The sequence below is a fragment of the Emiliania huxleyi genome (genome assembly GCF_000372725.1).
Source record: "Emiliania huxleyi CCMP1516 unplaced genomic scaffold EMIHUscaffold_26, whole genome shotgun sequence".
Classification (NCBI taxonomy): domain Eukaryota; phylum Haptophyta; order Isochrysidales; family Noelaerhabdaceae; genus Emiliania; species Emiliania huxleyi.
Window position 1 is genome coordinate 298,991 of NW_005200088.1, and position 24,571 is coordinate 323,561.

At 66.9% G+C, this 24,571-nt stretch overlaps 7 protein-coding genes across 7 annotated transcripts in view; 5 read left to right on the forward strand and 2 right to left on the reverse strand.

Moving 5' to 3' along the window:
• The window catches only part of EMIHUDRAFT_100850 (hypothetical protein), a gene marked incomplete at both ends in the record, with an annotated part of 6,217 nt that extends 1,112 nt beyond the window's left edge, over positions 1-5,105 (forward strand). The window contains 3 exons of the mRNA XM_005777492.1: positions 334-4,126; positions 4,629-4,761; positions 4,797-5,105. Coding sequence (XP_005777549.1) covers positions 334-4,126; positions 4,629-4,761; positions 4,797-5,105 — 4,235 coding nt within the window. The remainder of the gene's footprint in view (positions 1-333; positions 4,127-4,628; positions 4,762-4,796) is intronic.
• An 812-nt stretch (positions 5,106-5,917) lies between these two features.
• On the reverse strand, positions 5,918-7,564 carry EMIHUDRAFT_100851 (hypothetical protein; the record flags this gene model as incomplete). Its single annotated transcript, XM_005777493.1, has 1 exon — positions 5,918-7,564. The coding sequence occupies one exon, from the start codon at positions 7,562-7,564 to the stop codon at positions 5,918-5,920; it is 1,647 nt and encodes a 548-aa protein (XP_005777550.1).
• Positions 7,565-8,696: 1,132 nt separating this feature from the next.
• EMIHUDRAFT_450446 (hypothetical protein) lies at positions 8,697-12,450 on the forward strand. Its single transcript, XM_005777494.1, has 9 exons — positions 8,697-9,209; positions 9,428-9,604; positions 9,744-9,896; positions 10,371-10,499; positions 10,678-10,929; positions 11,181-11,306; positions 11,562-11,636; positions 11,821-11,917; positions 12,104-12,450. The coding sequence occupies exons 1-9, from the start codon at positions 8,718-8,720 to the stop codon at positions 12,262-12,264; spliced, it is 1,662 nt and encodes a 553-aa protein (XP_005777551.1). The 5' UTR covers positions 8,697-8,717; the 3' UTR covers positions 12,265-12,450.
• Positions 12,451-12,587: 137 nt separating this feature from the next.
• Positions 12,588-13,716, forward strand: EMIHUDRAFT_435267 (hypothetical protein). Its single transcript, XM_005777495.1, has one exon. It carries the CDS (start codon positions 12,605-12,607, stop codon positions 13,187-13,189), a length of 585 nt encoding a protein of 194 aa, XP_005777552.1. The 5' UTR covers positions 12,588-12,604; the 3' UTR covers positions 13,190-13,716.
• A 1,483-nt stretch (positions 13,717-15,199) lies between these two features.
• Positions 15,200-18,633, forward strand: EMIHUDRAFT_435269 (hypothetical protein). Its single transcript, XM_005777496.1, has 8 exons — positions 15,200-15,986; positions 16,132-16,163; positions 16,421-16,466; positions 16,552-16,633; positions 16,972-17,367; positions 17,618-17,779; positions 17,949-18,036; positions 18,104-18,633. The coding sequence occupies exons 1-5, from the start codon at positions 15,223-15,225 to the stop codon at positions 17,035-17,037; spliced, it is 990 nt and encodes a 329-aa protein (XP_005777553.1). The 5' UTR covers positions 15,200-15,222; the 3' UTR covers positions 17,038-17,367; positions 17,618-17,779; positions 17,949-18,036; positions 18,104-18,633.
• A 1,338-nt stretch (positions 18,634-19,971) lies between these two features.
• Positions 19,972-20,920, reverse strand: EMIHUDRAFT_206240 (hypothetical protein; the record flags this gene model as incomplete). The annotated part of the gene is made up of 3 exons (XM_005777497.1): positions 19,972-20,035; positions 20,106-20,274; positions 20,890-20,920. The coding sequence occupies 3 exons, from the start codon at positions 20,918-20,920 to the stop codon at positions 19,972-19,974; spliced, it is 264 nt and encodes an 87-aa protein (XP_005777554.1).
• EMIHUDRAFT_435273 (hypothetical protein) lies at positions 20,909-24,373 on the forward strand. The gene is made up of 12 exons (XM_005777498.1): positions 20,909-20,925; positions 21,199-21,394; positions 21,467-21,575; positions 21,788-21,836; positions 21,912-22,182; positions 22,398-22,438; positions 22,512-22,646; positions 22,726-22,816; positions 23,270-23,365; positions 23,489-23,573; positions 23,644-23,714; positions 24,056-24,373. Exons 2-12 carry the CDS (start codon positions 21,203-21,205, stop codon positions 24,104-24,106), a joined length of 1,191 nt encoding a protein of 396 aa, XP_005777555.1. The 5' UTR covers positions 20,909-20,925; positions 21,199-21,202; the 3' UTR covers positions 24,107-24,373.
• The last annotated feature ends 198 nt before the right edge of the window (positions 24,374-24,571 follow it).

The following is a 24,571-nucleotide window of genomic DNA, read 5'->3' on the forward strand; positions in this document are numbered from 1 at the left end:
CACCGCCCTCGCCGCCACCGCCCAGCCCGCCGCCGCCATCGCCACCGCCGCCCTCGCCGCCGCCGCCCTCGCCTCCGCCACCCTCACCCCCGCCACCCAGCCCGCCGCCGCCCTCACCGCCTCCGCCCTCGCCGCCGCCTCCATCGCCGCCGCCACCCTCGCCGCCACCCTCGCCGCCGCCACCCTCGCCGCCGCCACCCTCACCGCCACCGCCGTCGCCGCCACCTCCATCACCGCCGCCGCCGTCGCCACCGCCGTCGCCGCCGCCGCCCTCTCCGCCGCCCACCCCACCCCCTTCCGCGCCCCCCGCGCCGCCGCCTGCGCCCGGGGTAGTCACTGTGGTCTCTTCAAGCTCAAACTTCACCATCGAGCAGAGCGACACGTCGGGCGAAGCTTCGTCAGACTTCTCCTTGGCGTACAAGGCCAGCAGCACGTTCGCCTACAGCGTCTACAGCGTCAGCCCCACCGGCGCCAGGCGTCGGCGTCTTGCCACGACACTCGTCTTCGCCGGGCAGTGCGGCGGCACAGCTTGCTGCAACGACTGGTGCGCCTGCGGCGAGGACATCGACGTGACCCAGGCTCACCGGGGCGGCACGCTGCTGGTTCAGGTGGACTCCGAGCCCGAGGGCTGTGGCATCGGCAGCCCAGCCCAGTTCAAGGTTGAGGTTGCGACCGCTGCCCCTCCGCCTCCGCCTCCATCTCCACCTCTGTCTCCTCCAGAGGAAGCCGAACCCCTTGTGGAAGCGGCCGTCGCCGCGAGCGTCACCGTCGCGACCACAGCAGCAACAGCTACCGCTGCCACCGCAGCCGCGGCGGTCTCGGCGTCGATCGGAGCAATCAAAGCGGCCGAGGCCGCGGCCCTAGTGGCGGGCGCCATCGCCGCCGCCGCCGCGGCGGCGGCCGCCGCCAAGGCAGCCAGGGGCGCCGCCAGAGCGGCGGTACTGAGAAAGGAGCTACGCAAGCGCAAGGAGGGAAACGCCAAGCTCGAGCGGACCATTAGTCGTCTTCGCGAGCAGGTTGCGGCAGCGAGTGCATCCACTCCGATCAGTCAAGAGTCTCGTTCTGCTGCTTGGATCGACAGCACCGCAACGGCTGTGTGCGAAGCGTCGAGCGCTGTGATGGACTCGCCGCTCGCTGCGGTCGAGGCTTGGTCGCTCGACGAGATGCTCGAGGCCCCCGAGGTGAGCATCTCTGCTCTCCTCGCCAAGGCGCTGCGCTCGCCGTTGCAAGAAGCGGCGAAAGCGAGTGGCGCGGTGGTCGTTGGCGGCCGCCGCTCTGTTTGTGTGGCCGAGGCGCCGGAAGGCTTGCTTGAGAAGGCCTTCGCGGAGCAGCTGGGCGAGGACGCACAGTGCGAGGAGCGACTCGCGGCACTCTTGGGCACCCGCGACTTCAGCGAGACGCTGGCTCACGCGCTCGCTCCCGCGCTGCGAGCGCTGCACGAGAGCTCGCCCGCGGCGCTGAGCCGGGCGTCGGTGGCGAGGGTCCAGTCCGCACCTCCGCTCTCTGGCAAGTTCATCGCCACCGCCGAGGAGGCGCAGCCGACGCTGCGTGCGCGGCTCGACGTCGCCGGCGAGCTGGGCTCCCTCTCCCTCACCTCGCTCAAGGAGCGGCTGTGCGCGCTGCTCGAGCTCGAGCCGGCGCTGGTGAACGTCACCGCCGGCGAGGGCGAGGCTGAGGGCACGAGCGACGGGGAGGGTGAGGGCGACGGCCCATCGGCGGAGCTCTGCATCGAGGTGACCTGCGTCTCGCCGGACACGCTGCTGCTCTCTGCTTCGGCGACGCGGCTCCACGCGCTGCCGCCCGGGCTGAGCTCGGAGCTCGGAGTGACGCTCGTGCGCTCTGCCGAGGCGAGCGTGGACCTGGTCGTGCCCGCGCTGCGCTTCGGCGAGGTGTCGGCGCTCTTCGGAGGGCTCGCCGCCATCATCGGCAAGCGGCCGGAGGTGCCGCTTCTCCAGGCGATGAAGCAGGAGCACCACGGAGCAGCGGACTCCCGCGAGCCCTTCACCACGGGCAACTACAGCATCTCGACAACGTCCGCGATCGAGCACACCTTTGTCGTCGCGCCACAGGAAGGGCCGAGGCTGATGGAGTCGGCACGGCCCCTCCTGCTCGGCGAGGCCGCACCGCCGGGAGCGGGGCCCGACGAGCAGGACTCGTGGTGGCCTCACGAGCCCGCGCTGCGCGACGACCCGACGCGCCGCTCCCACTGCCGCGTGCCGCGCCCGATGGAGGAGTTTGCAGAGGCGCGGGCGGAGGTGGACACGCACCTGGCGGCGGTGGGCGTGCCTCCGATCCGGGACGACGAGTTCATCGCCCTCCGCCTCTACACCGGCCCCATGTTCGAGAAGTACTGCGCCGTGCTGCGCGGCGTGCCGCCCGGCTCCGCCTTCCTGACGGGCAAGTTCCAAAAGCTCTGCCTGGGCAACACCTACCCGGCGACCATCTACGCGCTGGGCGACGCGCTCTCCAAGCTGAGCAAGATCTCGCGCGCGGAGAAGGTGTACCGCGGCGTGGCGGGGCTGCGCCTGCCGGACGAGTTCCTCACCCGCGACGAGTTCGGCGTCCGCGGAGGCGTCGAGTTCGGCTTCCTGTCGGCGACGACGGACCGCAGCGTCGCGCTGGCGTACGCGGCGAGCGGCTCGTCGACGGGCGTGGTGTACGAGATCCAGCAGACGATGGGGAGCCGCGGCGCCGACATCTCGTGGTGCAGCCAGTACCCGTTCGAGAAGGAGGTGTGCTTCGCGCCGCTGCTCGGGCTCGAGGTGCAGGAGGGGGCGGGCGGCGCGCCGGCCAAGCGGATCGAGGGCGGCGTGGTGGTCGTCGAGCTGCTGGCGAGCGTGTCGCACGGCAGTACGGAGGAGGAAATGTCGCCTGATGCAGTGACGCGTGCGCGCCCTTCCTTTCTCGCAAAGCACTTGCTTCCCTGCATCCGCCGCGTGTTCCCGATGAAGTCGCTGGCAGCGGCCGAGGCTGCTGCTAGCAATGCGGAGCAGGATGCGGCGGCGTCCATGAAGCGTGTCGAAGATGAAGAAGCGCGAGCACAGGCGAGGGCACAGCACCTGAAGGTGCAGCTGCTTGCGCAAGACAACGAGTCGGTGGAGCACCACGCGACCATCCAAGGTCTGAGGCTCGACTTGGCTCACGCGCTGGCACACAATGCCAAGCTGACGGAGGAGGACCTCGCCAGAGCGGAGGCGTGGCTAAGCTCCAAGGCTCTGGCCGCCTGCGAGGCATCAGGTGATGCGACGAGCCCGTCAGAGGTGCCCGACGAGGCGGAGAGCTGGTGCATCGAGCAGCTGATCGACGGCCGCGAGGTCAACATCAAAGGCATCCTCAGCCACATGCTGCGACGTCGGCTGCAGCGGGCAGCAAAAGGGTGCGACGCCGTGTGGAGCAGCTCGCTTGAGAAGGCCTTCGCGATGCACCTGGGCGAGCATGCACAGTGCGAGGAGCGACTCGCCGCCTACCTGCACGAAGAAGGACTCGGCCAGGTGATGGCTCACGCGCTCGCTCCCGCGCTGCGAGCGCTGCACGAGAGCTCGCCCGCGGCGCTGAGCCGGGCGTCGGTGGCGAGGGTCGAGTCCGCACCTCCGCTCTCTGGCAAGTTCATCGCCACCGCCGAGGAGGCGCAGCCGACGCTGCGTGCGCGGCTCGACGTCGCCGGCGAGCTGGGCTCCCTCTCCCTCACCTCGCTCAAGGAGCGGCTGTGCGCGCTGCTCGAGCTCGAGCCGGCGCTGGTGAACGTCACCGCCGGCGAGGGCGAGGCTGAGGGCACGAGCGACGGGGAGGGTGAGGGCGACGGCCCATCGGCGGAGCTCTGCATCGAGGTGACCTGCGTCTCGCCGGACACGCTGCTGCTCTCTGCTTCGGCGACGCGGCTCCACGCGCTGCCGCCCGGGCCGAGCTCGGAGCTCGGAGTGACGCTCGTGCGCTCTGCCGAGGCGAGCGTGGACCTGGTCGTGCCCGCGCTGCGCTTCGGCGAGGTGTCGGCGCTCTTCGGAGGGCTCGCCGCCATCATCGGCAAGCGGCCGGAGGTGCCGCTTCTCCAGGCGATGAAGCAGGAGCACCACGGAGCAGCGGACTCCCGCGAGCCCTTCACCACGGGCAACTACAGCATCTCGACGACGTGGGGACGGATGTGGAGATCACTACCTCCTCCTCGGGCGGCCGCTCCAAGCACATCCTCACTCAAGTTGACGGGTCGGCGGCGCCGCTGGCCGCGCGAAGCTGTCGCGCAGGGGTCGGCGCGGGCGCTGTGGGCGAGCCTGCAGCAGCAGCAAGCGTGTGTGGTGCCAGGCGCTCGAAGCGTAGAGTAGCGCCTTAGTCATGCTCGCTGCTTCCGCCCCCTCCCCGCCCTCCCTGGTCAGCGCCGTTCGTGGAGGGCTAGGCGCTCCGGCCTCCGCCCGGGGCTCTCGCCTCTGTCTGCCGAGAGGGGGCTACCCTCTGACATGAGGTCAACGCCCTCTGTGCCGCGCCAAGACAGACCCTCGGCCGGGGACCCTCTGAGGCCAAAATCAGCCAAGAGAGGCCACAGAGGCGGCACAGAGTCAGAGTCAAACCCTCTGTGCCGCCAAGGGTCCCCTCCTCAGAGGGGGGTCTGAGGCCTCAGAGCGTGTACAACCCCCTAGTCGGCCGCCTCTGTCGCCCCCACCCTCCACGCATGCGGTGACGCTGAACCTCGTCGTCGCGTCCTGGTCCACCAGCCTGCAGCGCCGCTTCACTCGGCAATTTGCCACCGCCGCCGGCGTAAAGGAGGCGCGGGTCCGCGTCGCCGTGGACCCGCCCTCAACCCGCAGGGTCCGGCGGCTTTCGGAGAGCGGATCGGGCTTTCGGAGAGCGGATCGGGCGGTCCGAGGCGCGTCGTCGCCACAGTGCTGGCCGGGAGCGGCGCGGAGGCGGCGAGCGTCGCGCGGAGGCTCGAGCCGCACACGAGGAGCGTGGATGCTGCGACGGCCGTTGGCGTGCGGGTAGTCTGGGTGTCTCGGCGCTCAACGTCGCCGACTCCGTCCCCGGCCCTGCGGATGGCGTTGGGCCGGGCGATCTCGAGCCGGCCGATGACGACGACGATGACGACAACAATGATTTACCGCTCATCTTGGGGCTGAGCCTCGGCGTTGGCATCCCGCTCGCCTGCTGTCTGCTGCTGGGCATGTGGTACATGCGTCGCCGTGCGGCCGACGTGAAAAGAATTTTTCTTTAGCTCGCTAGATCGACAAAAAATGAAACGTGGTTTAGAGATTTGTTTGTATTGCTAAAAAAATCTCCGTCGGTCTCCCAGATCGCAGATGTCTCCCACACAGTGTTGTGCGAGCGAGGATATTCCTTTCTCTGGTAGGACGGGCACGAGATGATAGTAGGGAGTAGAAGAAAGCAAAGAAGAGCCCTGCGCACGCACGACTCCGCAGGAGAAGCCCCATTTATTAATAATTAGCTCGGCGCGGGATTGCGTCTGTGAGCTGTGTTACTTTGGACGACACTGGGCACAGGAAGACTGGCGCGCACTGGCAGAAAGAAAGAAAACAGAAAGAACCAGGGAGGGATGGGAGGACCTCACGTTTGGAGCGCCTTCAGAGGGCGGCTTCTGAGACGCGTCCCGCCCGTTATGTCGAGAGACGGGAGTGGCATGTTCTGTACCCGAAAGCGTCTGAGTGTATCTCTTGTTCGCGACTTCCACGAGACGTACTACGAAGAGTTACGAAATATTGTATACAATATACAAACAGGGTGTGTGGACTATTCGGAGCCCTCGACTTGTACGCTCCCTAGAGCCGACGCCAAGGGTTGTAAGCACCTCAGTATACAGAGCGGCGCGCGCAATCCCCTCTCGCGCTCCCTCAATCTACGGCAATCCAGGCGATTGCATTGCAGCGTAAGCCTCCAATTGAGAGAAACGGCGCGTGCCAAGCCCTTCGATGCATCAGACAAGCAAGTCGCGCAGCTGCTGTCCTTCCTCCTGGACAGCTGCGTTCTCTGGGTGCGCCTGCAGCGCCGCTGTCGCCGCCTCGGGCGCGCGTGCAGTCACAGCACGCTGCCTCCGCGCCCGCGCCGAGGCGTCGGTGCCGAAGCACACCATGCGCAGCGCCCAGCAACCCATTTCCTGCACTTCCTCCACTTCCGGGAGAGCCTGCAGCGCCGCCACTACTGCCTCAATCGCACCCGCGTCGGCTGCGCGCTGCTTGCGTGCGAGCCCTACGGCGTCGTCGCCGTAGCACACGTTGCCCAGCGCCATGCAGCCATGCTGTTGCACGCCCGCCACCTGTGGGTGAGCCTGCAGCGCTGCCACGACCGCCTCGATCGCGCCCGCGTCTGCTGCGCGCTGGCTGCGTGCGCGCCCCGCGGCGTCGGTGCCGGAGCACACGTTGACCAGCGCCGCACAGATATGCTGTTGCACCCCCTCCACCTGCGGGTGAGCCTGCAGCGCCGCCACCACCGCCTCGATCGCGCCCGCGTCGGCTGCGCGCTGTATGCGTGCCGGCCCTGCGGCGTCGTCGCCGGAGCACACGTTGCCCAGCGCCGCGCAGCCACGCTGTTGCAAGCCCGCCACCTGTGGGTGAGCCTGCAGCGCTGCCAGGACCGCCTCGATCGCGCCCGCGGCTACTGCGCGCTGCTTGCGTGCGCGCCCTGCGGCGTCGTCGCCGGAGCACACGTTGGTCAGCGCCGCGCAGCCACGCTGTTGCACGCCCGCCACCTGTGGGTGAGCCTGCAGCGCTGCCACGACCGCCTCGATCGCGCCCGCGTCTGCTGCGCGCTGCTTGCGTGCGCGCCCTGCGGCGTCGTTGACGAAGCACACGTTGGTCAGCGCCGCGCAGCCTTCCGCCTGCACCTCCGCCTCCTGCGGGTGAGCCTGCAGCGCCGCCACGATTGCCTCGATCGCGCCCGCGTCCGCCGCAACTTGCTCGTTCTGATCCTCCATGCACAGTTCCTCCAAGCGCTTGCATGCCGCAGCAGCGACGCGGCTGTCCGACACGTGCACGCGCAGCGCCGCCGTCGCCGCCGCCACGTCCATCGCCCGCACCGCCGCATTGCTCGGCGGCGCGTCATGCGGCGCGGCGCCAACGCGCTGCCGCACCCGCCGCCCTCCCTCCTCGCCAGCCTCGCCAGCCTCGAGCGCCGCCACGCGCGACCGCAGCCGCTCATTCTCCGCCCGCAGCTGTGAGTTCTCGGCCCGCATCTCCGCCACCAGCGGCGCCATCATGCGCTGGCACACGGCGAAGGGGCACGTCGCCTCGTGCGCCGCCTTGTCTGCCAGCAGCCCTGACCACGCGCAACCAGCCTCCGCCGCGGCACACGCTCGCGGCCGCTGCGGGCAGTCTTGCTCGTGTGCGGCGACTTCGCCGCGCGTCGTCGCCAGCCCGCAGTGCGAACATGCCGCCGGCAGCGCCGCGATCCGCTCCTCGTGGCTTCGGCATCGAATCGCCTGGTTCAGTGGTCCGAGAGCCATGCGGCACTCGGGGCAGCGGCGCGGGGCGCGCAGGTTGGAGTCGCAGGAGGCGCAGTAGACGTGGCCCTCCCGGCACTGGTGCTGCGGCCCGTCCTGCACCTCCAGGCAGATGGGGCACTCCATCGTTGTAAAAACCAGTCGATTGGAAGACTTCGCGCCAAACACCGTGACAAAATAAAATAACGCACGGGCCCTCAGCGGAGCTGGGAAGAGGACCGCCGCAAGCGGCGTGGCGTGGAGCGGTTGTGCATCCCTCCGGGGGCCCCTCTGCGCCGGGGAGGCGTTGTTGGAGGCTAGGACGCAAGCGTCCGTCGCCCTTTTCAAACTCGGGGCCCACTCCGCTACGCTCCGTGTACTCCCGTCACTTCCAGCTCACCCCATTTGTCAAATAGGATTCGAATCTCGAACTTCTATTTACTCCTTGAGGTTCCCTCAGGCCCGCCGCCGCGCTCGCTGGACAGCGGCCGTGACTCACCTGCTTCGGGCGCGCTGCTCCTCGGGGATGGCGAGAAGCGGCAGAGGTGATGCTCATAGATGAGCTAGCCCCAGATGCCCCGTTTGCCCCACTGCGGCGCCGCGCTCGTGCCGGCGTGCGAGTGGGTACAATGCGCCCCCTCGGCCGCTCGCGGCCCGGAACGCATCGGGAGATATTCATTCGTATACGCCAAGACGTGCTCTGGCTGCTGCTGCACCTGCGCCGGGGCGCGTGTAAACCCTTGCCACCGCGGGTGCGGCCGCGGCCGCAGTGGTGTAGGCGGACAGTAATGATGCCGCGCGGGCGGAGTGGCGGACACGAGGACGCTGCCGTCGGACGAGGGGTTGCTATCATACGCAAGCACGAGCCGTCGGTGACGCGACGGCGTCATCACCGTTGGCCAGCATAGAAGCGCGAAAACCTGCCCGTGTGTCGGATGCGTCCCCAAACTTGTAGCGCTACATCTTTGGACACACACCGGCGGGCGCTTTCGAGGCGACCGGCAGCATTTTTTCTAGCCACATGGACCTTTTTGCGGCACGATAGCTGGGCTGCAACATACGTGTACCTACACTCGACTACATCTACGACTGCAACGGCGCGCAGCGCCGAAGAAAATTTTGGGGCTTCTCGAGCGGCGGCCGGTGTGGACGCCGTTGTTTCGCAGCTCGGTCGGGGGGGGGCGCCCCTGCGTTTCCCTGTAGCCGGTTGAATATCATATATACAAAAAAAAATCATTAAGTCGGCGGACTTGTACCTGGAAACGCCCCCGACCTTTTGTGTGGCCGTTGCTCGCCTAGCATGGGAGGCCTCCGCCCCGGCTTCGTCGCCGGCGGCGCCAAGGACGAGAAGGTCAACTCGACGCTTTACGCGCGCATCTCACAGGAGACGTTCGACGAGGCCGTCAAGGAGAACATCGAGGACCTCGACATGGCGCCCGACGAGGCGCTGGAGGACGCGGTCGAGCAGTTCACTTCGCAGGGCATCAACCTGTCCAACATCGTGCGGCGCGTGCCCGGCGCGTCCGCGGAGGACGACCCCGCAGCCGTCCGGCTCGCCCGTGCCCTTGCCGCGTGTGTCGAGGGCCTCGAGGATGAGGAGAGTGAGGAGCTCCTGTACGGCGGCGGCGTGATGCGGCTGACCTTCCTCGCCGCGCGCGGCTGCGCGGCAACCGCCCTCGGCGACGCGGCTGCGGCGCTGAAGCGCGAGGTGCAGCGAGGGCCCGCCGAGGCGACTACGCTGGCCGGCGCCACGTCGGCGGTCGACTCGCTCGTGTCTGGATCGCTGGCGCTGGTAAGCACCCCCTTCCCTCTGCCTCTGCCTCTGCCTCTCCCCCTCCCCCTCCCTCCCTCTCTCCCTCCCTCCCTCTCCCCCCCCCTCCCTCTCCCTCTCTCCCTCTCCCTCTCCCTCTCTCCCTCTCGCCCTCTCGCCCTCTCTCCTATCCTCCCTACCTCCCTACCTCTCTCTCCCTCTCCCTCTCTCTCACACGTCTCCCTCACACGTCCCCCAAGGTACATGCGGAGCCAGGAGCGGGGACGGCGGCGCTGGTCGAGGTCCTCGAGGCGCTGACTGTGCTGCTGATGGACGCGGAGAACAGGGAGCGCTTGGGCGTGCGCGGCTGCGCCGCCCTCGTCCTCGTCTCTCGCGTGCACGCCGAGAATGGCCCGCCGCTGCGGGCGTGCTTCCAGGCGCTGCTCCTCTCGGCTCCTCTCGGCTCCTCTCCTCTCGGCTCCTCTCGGCTCCTCTCGGCTCCTCTCGGCTCCTCTCGGCTCCGCTCGGCTTGTGCATATCTCCCCATATCTCCCCATATCTCCCCATATCTCCCAGGCGCTGCGCGCGGCGATGCTTGTGCATGAGCAGCACCGCCAGACGCTAGTCAAGAGCGGAGGAGTGCTCAAGCTGGCGGTGGAGGCGGTTCGGAGGCACGGCAAGCGCACGGAGTGGGCGGACCAAGGCCCGATCCTCGCGGCGTGCGGCGTCGTGCGCGCCTCCCCGCATCTCCCCGCACCTCCCCGCATCTCCCCGCACCTCCCCGCATCTCCCCGCATCTCCCCGCATCTCCCCACACCTCCCCGCATCTCCCCGCATCTCCCCGCATCTCCCCGCATCTCCCCACATCTCCCCACATCTCCCCACATCTCCCCACATCTCCCCACATCTCCCCGCATCTCCCCACATCTCCCCGCATCTCCCCACATCTCCCCGCATCTCCCCACATCTCCCCACATCTCCCCGCATCTCCCCACATCTCCCCGCATCTCCCCACATCTCCCCACATCTCCCCACATCTCCCCACATCTCCCCACATCTCCCCGCATCTCCCCACATCTCCCCACATCTCCCCGCATCTCCCCGCATCTCCCCACATCTCCCCGCACCTCCCCGCATCTCCCCGCACCTGAGCAGGTGCGCGCCTCGACGCTCGCGGACGACGCGCGCGCTCGCACCTCAAAGGGCCACGAGCACGCAAAGGCGGCCGTCGAGTTGGGCTTGCTGCCGCTGCTGCTCGAGGCGGCGCGCTCGCCGCTGGCGGCGTCGGCTGGCCCGCTCTCGGAGCTGCTCGCGACGCTGTCTCGCCTGACGGTGATCTCTCCCCATCTCTCCCCATATCTCACCTGGCGGTCCCCATCTCTCCCCATATCTCCCCATATCTCCCCCACATCTCACCATATCTCACCATACCTCCCCCATATCTCCCCATATCTCCCCATATCTCCCCCATATCTCCCCCATATCTCCCCATATCTCCCCCCGTGACCAGGTGACCGACACGATCTGCCAGCAGCTCGCAAAGATGGACGCGCTCAAGCTGGCGATCAGCGAGCTCGCGAACCACGTGACGGACGCGCAGGCGGGTCTGGTTAGCGGCTCCTCGAGCCTTCTGGTGCTGTGCTCACAAGCACGCGTGACGGGCGCGCAGGTGGCCAAGCAGGCGTGCTTCTTCCTCGCAAACATCTCCGGCAACGACAAGTGCAAGGAGTCGATCCGCGAGGGGAGCGGCCACATCGCCATCGTGCAGGCGATGCCACACTCGCGCCCCTGCTTGGGCGTAGCCCCCCTGCGAGTAGCACTTCGTCGGTGAGTCCTCGTCTCCTTGCTACCGATGCTGCTGCACTCCAGCTGGCCCCGCCCACGACTTGTCTCTGCTGGCCCCTCTGCTAGGCGAGACATGGGGAGATGTGGGGAGATATGGGGAGATGTGGGGAGATGTGGGGAGATGTGGGGAGATGTGGGGAGATGTGGGGAGACATGGCCCCCTGCTAGGCGATGCTGCTGCATGCGCACGTCGGGTCGATGCAGACCGACGGCGTCTCTGCGCTCGGCAACATGGCGCTGCGCAAGCCCGAGAACTGCGCCGCCATCGCAGAGTGCGGCGGCATTCCAGCCATTGTCAGCGCGCTGAGCCAGCACCTGGCGCTGCCCCGCATGCAGTCCAAGGCCTCGGAGCAGCCGAGATACGCCGAGATCCGCCGAGAGGAGCGCCTCAGATGAGGAGCAACACTTGGGAGCTGCAGAGCATGCCTTCGAGGCTGTGTGCGCGACACGTCCACGACACGCCCACGAAACGCCCACGACACGCCCCCGGCACGACCGAGGCACGTCACGGCACGACCCCGGGGCATGCCCCCCCCCCCCCCCCCGCAGGCGTGCCTTGCGATCCGCAACTTGGTCGGCCGCAACCCGGAGCTGGTCGAGCCGATCCTGGACGCGGGCGCCGAGGCGCTCCGACCCCCCCCCACCCTTCCCCCGCCCCCCTTCCCTGTGCATGCTCCGCCCGGAGCCTCCACCCAGCCCTCCTCCTCCTCCGCCCTCCCGCCTTGCCCACACACCCTCTGCGCTGCGGCATGTCTCGACACACCCCTCCCCTCCCCTTTCCAAATGCCATGCTTTTTTTGGCGTTGAGGCGCCCATCCGCGAGGTGATGAACGCACACGCGGACGACTACATGCACAACCTCGCTAAGGCGGCGCTGCGCGACCTGCGCTGCTCCGTCCAGCTGGGCGAGAGAGAGCCGAGAGAGAGAGAGAGAGAGCCGAGAGACAGCCGAGAGAGAGCCGAGAGATAGCCACGGTACACCAGTTGCGCGGCCTGCACTTGCTCCGTCCAAGTTGGGGCTCCTCGTCGCACGGTCGAGCGCCGTGCCGTTCCCTCTCTTTCCTGCACTCGCAGCGTTCTTGCTCCATCAGGCGTCCTCTTCACGGGCGAGGTTGGCGAGGCGCACTGCCTGGCGCAGGGCGAGGCGGGCGGCGAGAACCATTGGGACAAGTTCCTCGAGACGCCCGGCGCGCAGGCGGCCGCGCGCGCAGAGCTCGAGGCGCTCGGCGTCGAGATGGGCGGAGGGCTCTGACCGGAGATGGGAGGCGCGCCGCCGCGCTCCGGTAGACCGCTGCGCGCTGGCTCTCGCCCGTGCTCGCGCGCGCCATCGCTCTTTGCATACAAATCAAGAGAGGATGTTGGTCCCGCCTCTCTTGTGTAATTAGACATGCTGGTTGCTGTGGTTGAATTTTGGCGATAGTTGAGCGAGAGCTGGCTCAACGTGATTAGCGCTCCCAGCAGCCACAGGCGCGCACGCTAGCGAGTGCGATCAAACGCGGCGCTGTGAACGGCGCCAAAATGTGCTGTTGGTTTCGCGAAATAGTGCAGGTCGGAGAACAGCCGAGGCAAGGAGTGCTAGAGGCTCCGGACTAATGAAAGAACTCAAGCCTCTCTGTCCTGCGAGCCACGACACCCCGTCTCCAAAGAAGGCACGCCTGACGGACGCAGCACTCGACGGCGTCGAGGCGCACACGAGAGATGCTCTTGCACCTGATGAGCTCGGCAGCGGCGGCGGCGGCGGCACGTCACACGCACGCGCCAGCACCCACACCCGCGCCGCTTGGGGCTGGACGGATCGGCAAGCAGCTTCGCCACTGCCGCTTGCGTCGCATCCCTCGACGTCCTCGCCTCCTCTCGTGGCTAAGTCGGAGAGCGGCGGCGGCTCAGCGCCGAGCCCCGCTAGCCCGAAGCCGACGCCTCGTTCGCGCGAGCCGCCTGCGACCCCCCCGGGCCCTCGCGCCAATCCTCCTGCGACTACGGGAGGAGGAGGCGGGGCCGGCGCGGTGCTGGACGCACGCCGCGAGGGGGACGCTGCATTTTTGGTCGGGGCGTCCGACCCCTACCCCGATCCCGAGGTGTCGCTCTCGCTCGACATGCCGGACGACTCGTCCGTCGAGTCTGCGTTTCGTGCCCTCGGAGTCGGCACTTGGAGCAACTTTGATGGCATGCTCCGCTAAGGCACGTTCCTCGCCCGCCTAGCGCTAGCCGCCGCCGCCCCCTTCCGCCCGGGCTGCGACTGCGGCGCCCGCATCCACATGGACCATGTTCCATCCCCCGCGACCCATGGCCAGTAGCAGTCGCCGCCGCTCCACGCTCATCCCGCGCGGACCTGTAGCATGCTGATATCTCCGCATCATGCTCCGCACGATTTTCCCCTCGGATGCGGGATGGTCCCTCTTGCAGCCTGTACTGCCGCGAGAGCCCCACGTGAGAGGCCAGCACTGCCTGTTTGCGTGTTTCCGTTTTCTTTTCCCGTGCTCCTTGTGCCCCGGTGTGCGGTGCGTGCAGTGCCGCTGTCTTGACCGCTCTCTGATATGTGTGTGTGGGTGCACTGTGTCCCCCCCCACACACTCTCTGAGTCTGTGTACGCGCGCGTGCACGCCGCGCCGCCGCCAGTGTTATCTTGCATGAGCCTCGTTGCGCCCCAGTGTGGCGCCTATTCTCCCGTGCTGTTTGTTCCTAATCAATTCCCCCCACGCCCCACCCCTGCGCCCGCTCCAGCTCCAGCCGGCAGCCGCACGCCCCAGCCTCCACTCTTGACGAACGCCGCCGCCGCCGCCGCGCACACAACATACATTCATACAGTACTGGTGTCTCAGCAGCAGGAGAAGAGAGCGCCTTGCTGCCGGCATCCGCCCCTGAACCGTGCGGAGGTGCGGGGAGGTGATGTCGCGCCTCTTTTCTCGTGGCAGCAAACCTGCGAGCGATCGCGGCGTGGAGCGATCGCCGGTGTCGTACTCCGTGCGTCGGGATCCTGGGAGTCTGCCTCATCCCACTACTGTTCCCAGAAATCTGCCACTCCATCCCCGCTCGTCATCGCGTGGTTCCACTTTTCCGAAACTGACGCGCTCCTGGCCGTTTGCGGCCTCAGGTGCATTGTCGGCGGCGCGTCGATGCTCAGGCCCCCTCAGCCGCTATCATCCCATGCAACGTGCTGGCCCGCAGCTGCCTTATGGCGTGCGCACCTTCACGCGTCGCCCTCGTCGTGCGGGATGGCCGGTTCTGCCGCTCACCGGACGTGCGAGAGGGGAGCTCGCTATAGATCATCTCACGCTCCTCCACCGCGCCACGCACACCCTTGTCGCTCAGAGCGGTGTGGGAACAGCGCCCTGGACGCGTGGTACATCGCCGGACGCGCCGCGAGAACCCGTGCCAGGCAAGCTTCAGCCGCCCCACCGGCGCTCAGTCAGCCCCTCTAGCCCCACCAGTGCCGCCGCTTCAGATGGCACTCTGAGGCCTTTACGAGTCCTTCTTGGCTCCCGCCAGCAGCGCCTCGTGGCGTGGGCTGGACGGCCCTTCGAGACGGCCCGAGCTCCCTCCGACTCCGCGGTTTTGCGCGCTTTCTCTTGCTCCTCACGTTCAAGGGACAAGGCGCGCAGCAGTGGGGCAAGAACGGGAAGGCGGGGCGGGGCAGCTACCTCCACACCAAGCAGGAGGTCGCCGGTAGCTGGAGGCCGGCCCCATCGTCGTCGTCGTCGCAGTCGGCGGCGGCGCCGGCGGCGGCGTCGCAGCCACCGCCGGCGATGAAGGAGAAGACGAAGAAGAAGCCCGAGACCCAGGGAAGCGCATTCGCCGCGCTCGCCGGGTGCTTGGGCTGCCCACGTGTGGATTCCTTTTGCCCGGTTGAGGCGTGGCGAGCGCGTCGCGTGGTGATGACGCCGCACGCGGAGAAGATCTTGGTGACCCAAGGGAGGGATGGGAGGACGGCACGCCGCCACCACACAGGGATTTTAAGAAGAGGGGTGTGGTGCGCTAGCCGTCGCCCACCCGTGGGCAGAAAGAAAGAAAGAAAAGAGCCAACCCAAGGGAGGGGAGGGGAGGACGGCACGCCGCCACCACCTGTCGACACGGGATTTACCACGTGCTCTCCCTCCCCTCCCCTCCCCTCCCCTCCTGTGCTGCGCGAGACTAAATTCTTTTTTGAGAGCGCCTTCGTTGCTTTTTTAATTCTTTTTTGTGGCGCCTCTCAAGCGGTGGGTGTGCCCGGCACATGAACTCTTTGACGCTGCTGCTGCTCTGCTGGGTCGCGGCCCCCTGCGCGGCGAGCTCGCGGCTGCAGTCCGCGGTGGCCAAGATCAGGAGTGCGTTCGGATCGCGAGCGGGCGGACCGAGGTTCAACGCAAGCGCGACCGGTGGCGCCCGCCCGCGATTCAGCGCGACCGGCGCCGGCCGCTGCCCGAATAGTAAGAACAGCACCCTGCCCGGGTCGAAATCGAACGAATGGAGGATCGGCGGTGGCCGGCTGACGGGCAGCGCAGCCGCACGCACCTACTTCTTTGCGTTCGCCGCCGGCTCCGAGGACGTGCTGCTCGAGCACTTTGTCTCCCACTACTCGGCGCTGGGCATCAACTTTGCCACCAACTCGCGCCTCGTCCTCCACCTCACGGGCGCGGCCGAGGTAGCCGCGCGCGAGCAGGCGTCGGTGGCGTACTTGCGCGGCAAGTCCATCCCGTTCCGCAGCTCGCCGCGGTACACGAGCCAGATCAAGGCGCTGCTCGCCAACGGGTACCTGCGCACGCTGCCCGACGAGGCGCTCCTCATGTACCCGGACCTGGACGAGTTCTTCGCCCTCCCGTGCCGCGTCGGCGACCTCCTCGCCCGCTCGGAGCGCAAGTTCCTCCTCACCGCAAAGTTCCGCGAGCGGCTGCCGCGCCACTGGGCCTGCGACCCGTTCCCGCGGCTCCAGCCGGCCAGCGTGCGACCGATCCACGCGCAGTACCCTGTCGCGTGCCCCATCATCGCCAGCGGCGCCAGGCACCCTTGTGGTGGTGTAGTAGTAGCAGTAGTAGGAGGAGTAGTAGTGGTAGTGGTAGTGGTAGTAGTAGTAGTGGTGGCAGTAGCAGGCACATCTTAATTCGCAAGGGGACCTGACCCATCTCCACACCCCGCGCGCGACCAGGCGCGGCGTCTTCGGCACCGCGCTCAGCCTGGGCGCGGCCTGGCTAGACACCTGAAAGAGGAGAGCTGCTCTCCTCGTGGCTTCTCCCCCCCTCCCGGGGGTAGGTGGGGGCCAGCAGCCCACGCGACACACAGAAGAGAGGTGGGGCTGGAGTGGCTCTCTCTCTGTGCCGGAGACCAGATCTTGGGCACGTCCTTGCCACCCCCCTGGCACCCCCCCGCCACCCCCTGCCACCCCCCCTGCCACCCCCCCTGCCACCCCCCTGCCACCCCCCTTGGCACACACACAGGCTACCAGAAGAACCTGCTCTTCTCGGTGAGAGACCAGCGAGGGAGGCGCGTGTGCAGTGCCACTAGAGAGCTAGTCATGCAGACAGCCTGGTTAGCATGAACTAGTCATGACCTTGCTCATTGAGAGCAGGCGCGTGCAGTACCAGAGCTCGCACAGCTGCACGTGCATCGACGACGCCGCGCCGGACGAGAAGCACGAGTGCGAGCTCCAGGCGAGAGACTGGCCCGAGATACGCCGAGATACGCCGAGATACGCCGAGATACGCCGAGAGTGGCCGAGAGTGGCCGAGAGTCGGCCGAGATGAGCCTCGAGATGGCCCGAGATGTGACCCAGGGGGCCCGAGAGGGCCCGAGATGGCCCGAGATGGCGGGAGATTGCCCGAGACTGCCCGAGGTCCCCCTCCTCTCGCGGAGTCGGAGTTGCAGAGTACGAGTTCAGCAGCAGCAAGTACCCGGCAGCTGCTACTGCTCCGCAGCACGCGGCGCCGCTAGTGAGTTGGAGTACTATAGTTAGCTCCTCACTCCCCTCCGCTGCACTTCTTCTCCGCAGGAGTACAGGGTGCCGGACATCGCCCACTTCCGCTTCACGCACGAGGCGCCGCGCACGAAGGACTAGATGGTCGCAACTCCTAGCGCACCTCTCACGCAAGTGATCTGCTACTGCTGCTGCTGCTGCTGCTGCTGCTGCTGCTGCTGCTGCTGCTGCTGCTACTGCTGCTGCTACTGCTGCTGCTGCTGCTGCTGCTGCTACTGCTACTGCTGCTGCTGCCACTAGGCGATCGAGCTGCTCTGGAAGAAGCTCAGCGGGTACAGTGTGACCTACATCCGCGACCACAAGCGGCACCGTCTCGACGCGATCGAGCACGCTGGCCTCGCTGCTGCCCACCAGCGAGCTGTGAGTGGCTCCGGGGGGCAGCAGCCCTCCGGGGACGAGCAGCTGGAGAAGGCGCGCGAGCTGCAGCGGTGGCGGTAGGCAGTGTTGTGTGGTCCTCCTCACTGTGTCCTTCCAAGATCGCACCCCCCTCTCCACGCCCCCCACGACACACTAGCGACAGGGGACGCGGGGGCGATGAAGTCAGCGCGGGGGCTGTGGGAGGACGTGCAGTGAAGCAGAGTGCGCCCGCGGGGCGGCGCGAGGAGCTGGCGGGGCGAGGAGCTGGCGGCCCGGGAGATGAGCCGAGATCTGCCGAGATTAGGCGGGCAACCACCACCACCACCACCACCACCACCGAGCCAAGGAGAAGGACGACGCGCGCGCCGCGCGGCCAGAGGGTGCCGCTGGCTCCTCGCTGCTCAACCGCTTCGCAAGCGGCGGCAAGGGCAAGATGAAGATCGCGATGCGGGACTACTACACCGAGGTGACACCTCCTTCCTTGACACACACCTCTCCTAGAGACACACCTCCTCCAGACACGTCCCCGACACTTCCGCCCGAGATGGACCGAGATGAGCCAAGATGAGCCCGAGATGAGCCGCGAGATTGGCCCGAGATGAGCCCGAGATGAGCCCGAGATGGCCGCGCGTCAGGCGTCCATCTTCGCGTGGGCGGACAGCGGCGAGCCGATCACCGGCAACCCGCAGCCCAAGCGCTCGAACGCGAGCTTCGACAAGAATCGCGAGCTAGATCCGAGATTCTACAAGCTCTGTGAACAGCGTCTCTTCACACCTACTGCTGTGAATAGGCGAGCTAGATCCGAGCATCTACAAGCTCGCGCTCGACATCGCACAAGGGAAGACGCGGAGCTGGAACGCTACCAGCGCAGTGCGGCCCGCCGACCTAGAAGCGGAGAGATATGGGGGAGATATGGGGGAGATATGGGGGAGATGCGTGCTGCGGCCCGCCGACCTAGAAGCGGACTACGCATTCCTGTCTCCCGAACCACAGTCACGGCACACGTTATGCCGTGCTCCCGCCCCGAGTTGTTGGTGCATTCAACACGTAGAACCGTTGTAGGCTCACCGCGTCCGCAGCCCGCCGGATCGAAGCCCTCTGCCCGCTCCGGCGGGCGCCTGACACGCATGATGGCGGATGCCAGCGAGCAGGAAGCGCGCGCGTGTGAACTTCTCTCTTCTTCCTTGACTGCGACCGCAGACGCCAGACGCGCGCACCGTTTCTTGAGCTCGGGCGCATTGCCATTCTCTCACTGTGTGCCGCGTTGTCATGCCGTTTGTGCGGCTATCTGGGAGCGAACGAGCTTGAGCCACACCGGTCAGAACTAACTACGTTTAAACGCTCTTGCAAGTTGCATGGAACCCATACAACGCTCATTGCTCAATTTGAGGCGCATTGTTTGAGCACGACTCTTACGTCTTAATTTGACTATTCAGTCCTCAGTCCTCAGACGACTAGTTGCAAAAAGTCTGTGGTGCAAAACCCGCCTAAAACTGCGAAAAATGCTGTCACGGCCAGCTCGGCACTATCTACTCAAAAAAAGTGACGTAGAGCACCCACTTTTTAAGCGTTCCGTGCACACACAAGGTCCGCCTGCGTGCACCGCCAGCTTCTCAGGGCCATCGCGCGAAAAACGACGGAGGAGATGCATCCTAGCTGTCGCCACCGAAGGCGACTCGACGTCGCTGAGATCGGAGATCAGGCTCTGACAGGTCACACGTCGCTCCTTTGACGCCGACGTGACTCACCCGTGCAGAGCGCATCAGGGCACGGTCTCGACGCGCTCGGTACGACGCCTGCGCCCCGTCTCGGGTCAGGTGGCACGACGCTCATCGCGCCAGCCAGCGCTGCCGTGCAGGCTGCCACGACGAGGTCGAGCACGCTTCTATACGCTCGCCCAGCCTTCCTTTCCATCCCATTAGGCTGGGAACGGTGGCGGTCAGAGGCAAAGCCTACGAGGGGTGGTGGAACCACATGTCACGGCCACCGCCGGCTCGACGCGACGATAGCCTCCGAAGGCTGACTTTGCGGCACCACCATCGGACGATCGTGCAGGACGACGCTCACGACGCCCGGTGCGCAGCGTGCGCGGCAGCAGCGCCGCCGGCGGCCCCACGCCGCATCAGGCGCCCTGAGTGAGTCAGGCTGCGCTGCACAGCCTGCTGAGCACGCTCCCAACGAGCGGCGCGCCAAGCTGGCCCGCCGCAGGCGACGCGGGCGGCGAGCCGATGCGCGCGTCGTAGGCGTAGTCAGCGCTGGCGAAGCGAGGCGGCCGGCGCCGGCCCCCGGAGGCGGTTGCAGCGAGAGAAGCGAGGCAAAAGACACTGTTGAAAGGGTGGGGAGCAGCCTGCCGTCAAGCAGCGCGCCGCGCAAGCCCGCTGCCGGCGACCCGATCGAGAGCTCGTAGTCATGGTACTATTCAGCGCGCCATCGCACCCGAGGCGGCCCGCCCTGGCCCTGTAGACCTTCCCAGAGAGCTTGGCGAGGCTGTACAGAATGCCAAGAGCATACTGGGCAGGCTCCCGTCGAGCGACGAGCCATGCTGGCTCGTCGCGGGCCGCGAGCTCGAAGACCCGCTCGGAGCTTCGCCCAGCCCGGCGAGCCCGCCCGCACGCCCGCGGCCGCAGACAGACATGGAAGACGAGCTTCCTGGCGTCTCTAGCCAGCGCTCACATGCCAAAAGACACCTCGCAGCGCGCGAGTCGTCACCGGAGCGGTACGCCTCGGCGCCGCGAGAGCAGCCGGTCGGCGTGGACACCAAGCGCGCGGCCGCCGGCCGGGCGCCTTCGCACCGACGGGGGCGCCGCGGCAGCAGAGAGCCCTCCACCCACCATACCGTTTTTATGGCGGGTGTCATAGTCCTCTCGTCTCTCTTGCTGCCGGTTTCCTCCCTCGTCTGAGTGCGCGGGTGCGTGCGGAAGGCCGGCGTCTCGTGCGTCAGCTTGAGGATCCCGCGCGGGCCTGTTCACAGGCAGCACGTGTGAAGAGGCAGGGTTTCGCGTCTCGCGAGTCGGCTCGAGGAGGCTGCGCGGTGGTGGTGATATGAGGCTGCGCGGTGGCGATGGCGGTGGCGGTGGCGGGGATGGCGGCGGCGGGGATGGCGGCGGCGGCGGCGGGGATGGCGGCGGGGATGGCGGTGGCGGCGAGGGTGGCGGGAGAGATGGCGGCGGAGGGGAGGGCGGCGGTGGAAACGGCGGTGGCGGAGACGGTGGCGCGGGCGACCACCCTTTGTGCAATCGCGCTTGTTACGCCTGATCGCATCATCGATTCATATCTTACGTCCGTCCCGCCGCCCGCCGCGCGGCCAGACTCCACATCACATAATTGTAAACGAACATTGATGGGAAGGCGAAACACAGTCCGACCAACGACTGGGACACCAACGCGGTATGGGTGGACGCTAGACGGGCGATGACGGTCACACAGGAGCGACACACAGAACCACAAGACAAGACACTCAGCCAAACTGACTGCCACACATCCTGAGCTAACTTCCCTAGTCACCCGCGGCCGGACTCCATCCGGCACGCGTCGCTGGGCGCTCCGAAGGCTCAGCAAAAAGAAAAAAGACGGTACCTCCGTGCTTCATCGGCACCGCCTCTCCCATTCGCTGTGCGCATCCGCCTCGCCACCTGCTCCACCACACGCACACCTGCTGCAGCGCACGGCCCCCACGCACGCGCTCTCCTCGACTGCGTCGTGGCCTGTCGCGCCACTCCGCCGCATCGCAAGCGCACGCCATCGCCGCCGCTTCAAGCAGGACACCACACTTTTGCGGCAGCGCAAGCACTGCGCTTCGCCGCCACCTCTACGCCGCTCCAGCACGCATCTGCCACTGCGGTCCGCCGCGCCTCTGTGACTCCGGCGCTCCTCGCTCCCGCGCAGAACGATGCCCGACAAGCGGCCCGGCGACGCACTCCTCAACCCGGCGGCCTTCCCCGAGCCGAAGGTGCGGCCCAACAACCCGAACTTTGGGTCGGGCCCGTGCGCCAAGCGGCCCGGCTGGACCGGCGACGCCATCTCCGACGCGGCGCTCGGCCGCTCGCACCGCTCGTCGCTCGGCAAGGCGAAGCTGGCGGAGGCGATCCGACGGGACGCACGCGCTGCTCGGCCTGTTCACAGCTGCAGTGGAAGAGGCGCTTGGTGTTCACAGGCGATCGACGAGACGCACGCGCTGCTCGGCCTCCCCAAGGACTACCTCGTCGGCATCGTCCCCGCCTCCGACACAGGCGCCGTCGAGATGGTGATGTGGTCGATGCTCGGTGAGGGCCGGTCGACATTTGCCACTGGGAGCTGTGAACAGCGTCTCTTCACACCTCCTGCTGTGAATAGGCGAGCGGCCGGTCGACATTTGCCACTGGGAGCTGTGAACAGCGTCTCTTCACACCTCCTGCTGTGAATAGGCGAGCGGCCGGTCGACATTTGCCACTGGGAGCTGTGAACAGCGTCTCTTCACACCTCCTGCTGTGAATAGGCGAGCGGCCGGTCGACATTTGCCACTGGGAGTCCTTCGGCACGACCTGGCACAGCGACGCCGTCAAGGAGGGGATGGCGGCAAGGGACGGCCGCACTCACGGAAGACGCGGTCGTGTGGGTAGGTACAGCGACGCCGTCAAGGAGCTCAAGCTCGAGAAGGTCACAAACATCAAGGCGGAGTTTGGGGTGCTGCCGGACCTTTCCAAGACCGACGCCTCGCACGACATCCTCTTCACCATGAACGGGACCACCTCGGGCGTGCGCGTTCCGAGCCTCGACTGGATCCCGGCAGACCGCACGGGCCTCACCATCTGCGACGCCACCTCCGCCATCTTCGGCTTCGACATGCTCCCGTGGGAGAAGCTCGACGTGGTGACGTACTCGTGGCAAAAGGTGCCGCTCCATCTCCATGCACCCTCCGCGCGATTCCCTTACTCCAGCCAACCAGCCGACGCGGGCCACCCGCTATGCCACTCGACTCATTCCTTCCCGCGCCTAGTTCACTGAGCCACACGCCGACGGCGCCGCCTGCTCGTGGCAAAAGGAGCTGGCTCCACTCATTCGTTAGTCAATCAACCCACCGGCCGACGGCGCCGCCTGCTCGAAAGGTGCTCGGAGGCGAGGGGGCGCACGGCATGCTCATCCTCGGGCCTCGCGCCGCCGCGCGGCTGCAGTCATGTCCAGGACGCGTCCACGACATGTCCGAGACACGCCCCCCGTAGGCCTCGCGCCGTCGCGCGGCTCGAGTCGTACAAGCCGCCGCGCCCGCTGCCCAAGATCTTCCGGCTGTGCAAGGGCGACGGCACGCTCAACGGTGGCATCTTCAAGGGCGAGACGATCAACACGCCGTCGATGATGTGCGCCGACGACTACGCGGACTCGCTGCGGTGCTGCGGTGCGCTTGACTCATTGACCGGTTCACTGGGTGAGCGTCAGGTGCGTCGAGGACTACCTGGACGCGCTCCGATGGGCAAAGTCGATCGGCGGCCTCCCCGCCCTCCTCGCCAAGTCTGCGGCGAACTTCAAGGCCCGCGATGTAGCAGAGATGCGGCAGAGATGCAGCAGAGATGCGGCCGAGATGTGGCAGAGATGCGGCAGAGATGCGGCGGAGATGCAGCCGAGATGCAACAGAGATGTGGCCGAGGCATCCCTCGCCGTCCTCGAGGGCAAAGGGCCCGGCCCGCACCTCTCCTAGTGGTGGTGGTGGTAGGTAGGTAAGCGACTCTTCTCGCACCCCTCCCGAGCACGGCCCGTGCCTCTCTTCCTCCAAGCACTCTCTTCCTCTCAAGCACCCTCTTCCTCCAAGCACTCTCTTCCTCCAAGCACTCTCCTCCTCTCAAGCACTCTCTCCCTCTCAAGCACTCTCTCCCTCTCAAGCACTCTCTTCCTCCAAGCACTCTCTTCCTCTCAAGCACCCTCTTCCTCCAAGCACTCTCTTCCTCCAAGCACTCTCTTCCTCTCAAGCACTCTCTCCCTCCAGGTCCTCGCCGACTTCGAGGCCAAGACGGGCTGGCTCGAGTTCCTCTGCGCCGTGCCGGAGCACCGCTCGAACACCTCCGTCTGCTTCAAGATGAAGGCGAGATCCCGCCGAGATCCCGCCGAGATCCCGCCGAGATACCCCACTCCCTCCCACCCCCTCCCTCTCCCTCCCTCCCTCTCCCTCTCCCTCTCCCTCCCACCCCCTCCCTCTCTGACCAAGGCGCCGAGCGGAGAGCCGATGGGCAGTGACGCCGTCGCAAAGTTCCGAAAGCTGCTCGAGCAAAAGGGCGTCTGCTTCGACATCGGCGCACCCGCGCGACGCGCCGCCGATGTGCTAGTGTTGGTTCGTGACTCAGTATGGAGCAATGCGTGCAGGCGCCTACCGCGACGCGCCGCCCGGGCTGCGCATCTGGTGCGGCGCGACGGTTGAGGCGTCGGACTTGCAGGCGCTCGGGCTGAGATGACCCGAGATGACCCGAGATCGTGATGGGGGGCATCCGACTTGCAGCGCACGGGGCGGTGGTGGAGTGTCGACACCCACCAGCACACCGTCCAGCGCCGCACTGTTGCATAACTGTTGCACAGTGTCGTCCACACCCACACCCACACAGACTGAGATGCATCTCTCGCTTGCCAGTCAGCCCACGCCACTCTCCTCCCACACCTCTCCCCCTCGCACCCCCTTTCCCCCTTCCCCCCTTCCCCCCTTCCCCCCAGCCCCTCCTCACCTCCCTCCCTCCCTTCCTTCTCTCACCCACCCGGCGCCGGCACCACCCCTGTCCCACAGGCGCTCACCGGCTGGATGGAGTGGGCCTACGCGCAGGTGGCGGCCGCATGAGGCGGCGCGAGAGGCGGCGAGGGCGGTGTGGCTCGGGGTCCGTCCACACAACGCCTTGTGTACCGGCCCGCGCCGGCGCTTGTGCAAGTACTTGTGCCGGCGCGCGTGGGCGGACTTCGGGCTTCGGAGCGGACGGACAGTAAGGTATTCGGAATATCGGGAGAGCACATGCCGAAGTGGGAGACCGGTAAGGAGACGACTGACGTGTACACATGAGAGTACGTGGCGAGTGCCGTACGACGTACCTTACACAAAGAAAAAAATGGCTGTACACGATGGCACCCCCATTTTGACGACTGGCAGTCCGGGACTGGAAAGATCACCCTTCCCTACCAAGAACCTGAACCCCCAAAATGGTGATGGTACTTGATCTCGCGCCTCGCAGCGGCGCAGGGTCCCTGAGCTGCTCCGACGCGGCCGTGCTAGCGGCTGAGCGTGGTGAGGAGGAAACGGTGCTGGCGTGGC

Bases quoted from the DNA above. Each gene is read 5' to 3' on its own strand.
- EMIHUDRAFT_450446 (XM_005777494.1), top strand. From the start codon at position 8,718: ATGGGAGGCCTCCGCCCCGGCTTCGTCGCCGGCGGCGCCAAGGACGAG. The intron at 9,605-9,743 runs GCGCTGCTCCTC...CATATCTCCCAG, and splicing joins CGCTGCGGGCGTGCTTCCAG to GCGCTGCGCGCGGCGATGCT. The intron at 10,500-10,677 runs GTGATCTCTCCC...CCCCGTGACCAG, and splicing joins CGACGCTGTCTCGCCTGACG to GTGACCGACACGATCTGCCA.
- EMIHUDRAFT_435267 (XM_005777495.1), top strand. From the start codon at position 12,605: ATGAAAGAACTCAAGCCTCTCTGTCCTGCGAGCCACGACACCCCGTCT.
- EMIHUDRAFT_435269 (XM_005777496.1), top strand. From the start codon at position 15,223: ATGAACTCTTTGACGCTGCTGCTGCTCTGCTGGGTCGCGGCCCCCTGC. The intron at 16,467-16,551 runs GCGCGTGTGCAG...CATTGAGAGCAG, and splicing joins GTGAGAGACCAGCGAGGGAG to GCGCGTGCAGTACCAGAGCT. The intron at 16,634-16,971 runs GCGAGAGACTGG...TCTTCTCCGCAG, and splicing joins AGCACGAGTGCGAGCTCCAG to GAGTACAGGGTGCCGGACAT.
- EMIHUDRAFT_435273 (XM_005777498.1), top strand. From the start codon at position 21,203: ATGCCCGACAAGCGGCCCGGCGACGCACTCCTCAACCCGGCGGCCTTC. The intron at 21,837-21,911 runs GCACAGCGACGC...TCGTGTGGGTAG, and splicing joins GAGTCCTTCGGCACGACCTG to GTACAGCGACGCCGTCAAGG. The intron at 22,817-23,269 runs GCCCGCGATGTA...CTCTCCCTCCAG, and splicing joins AGTCTGCGGCGAACTTCAAG to GTCCTCGCCGACTTCGAGGC.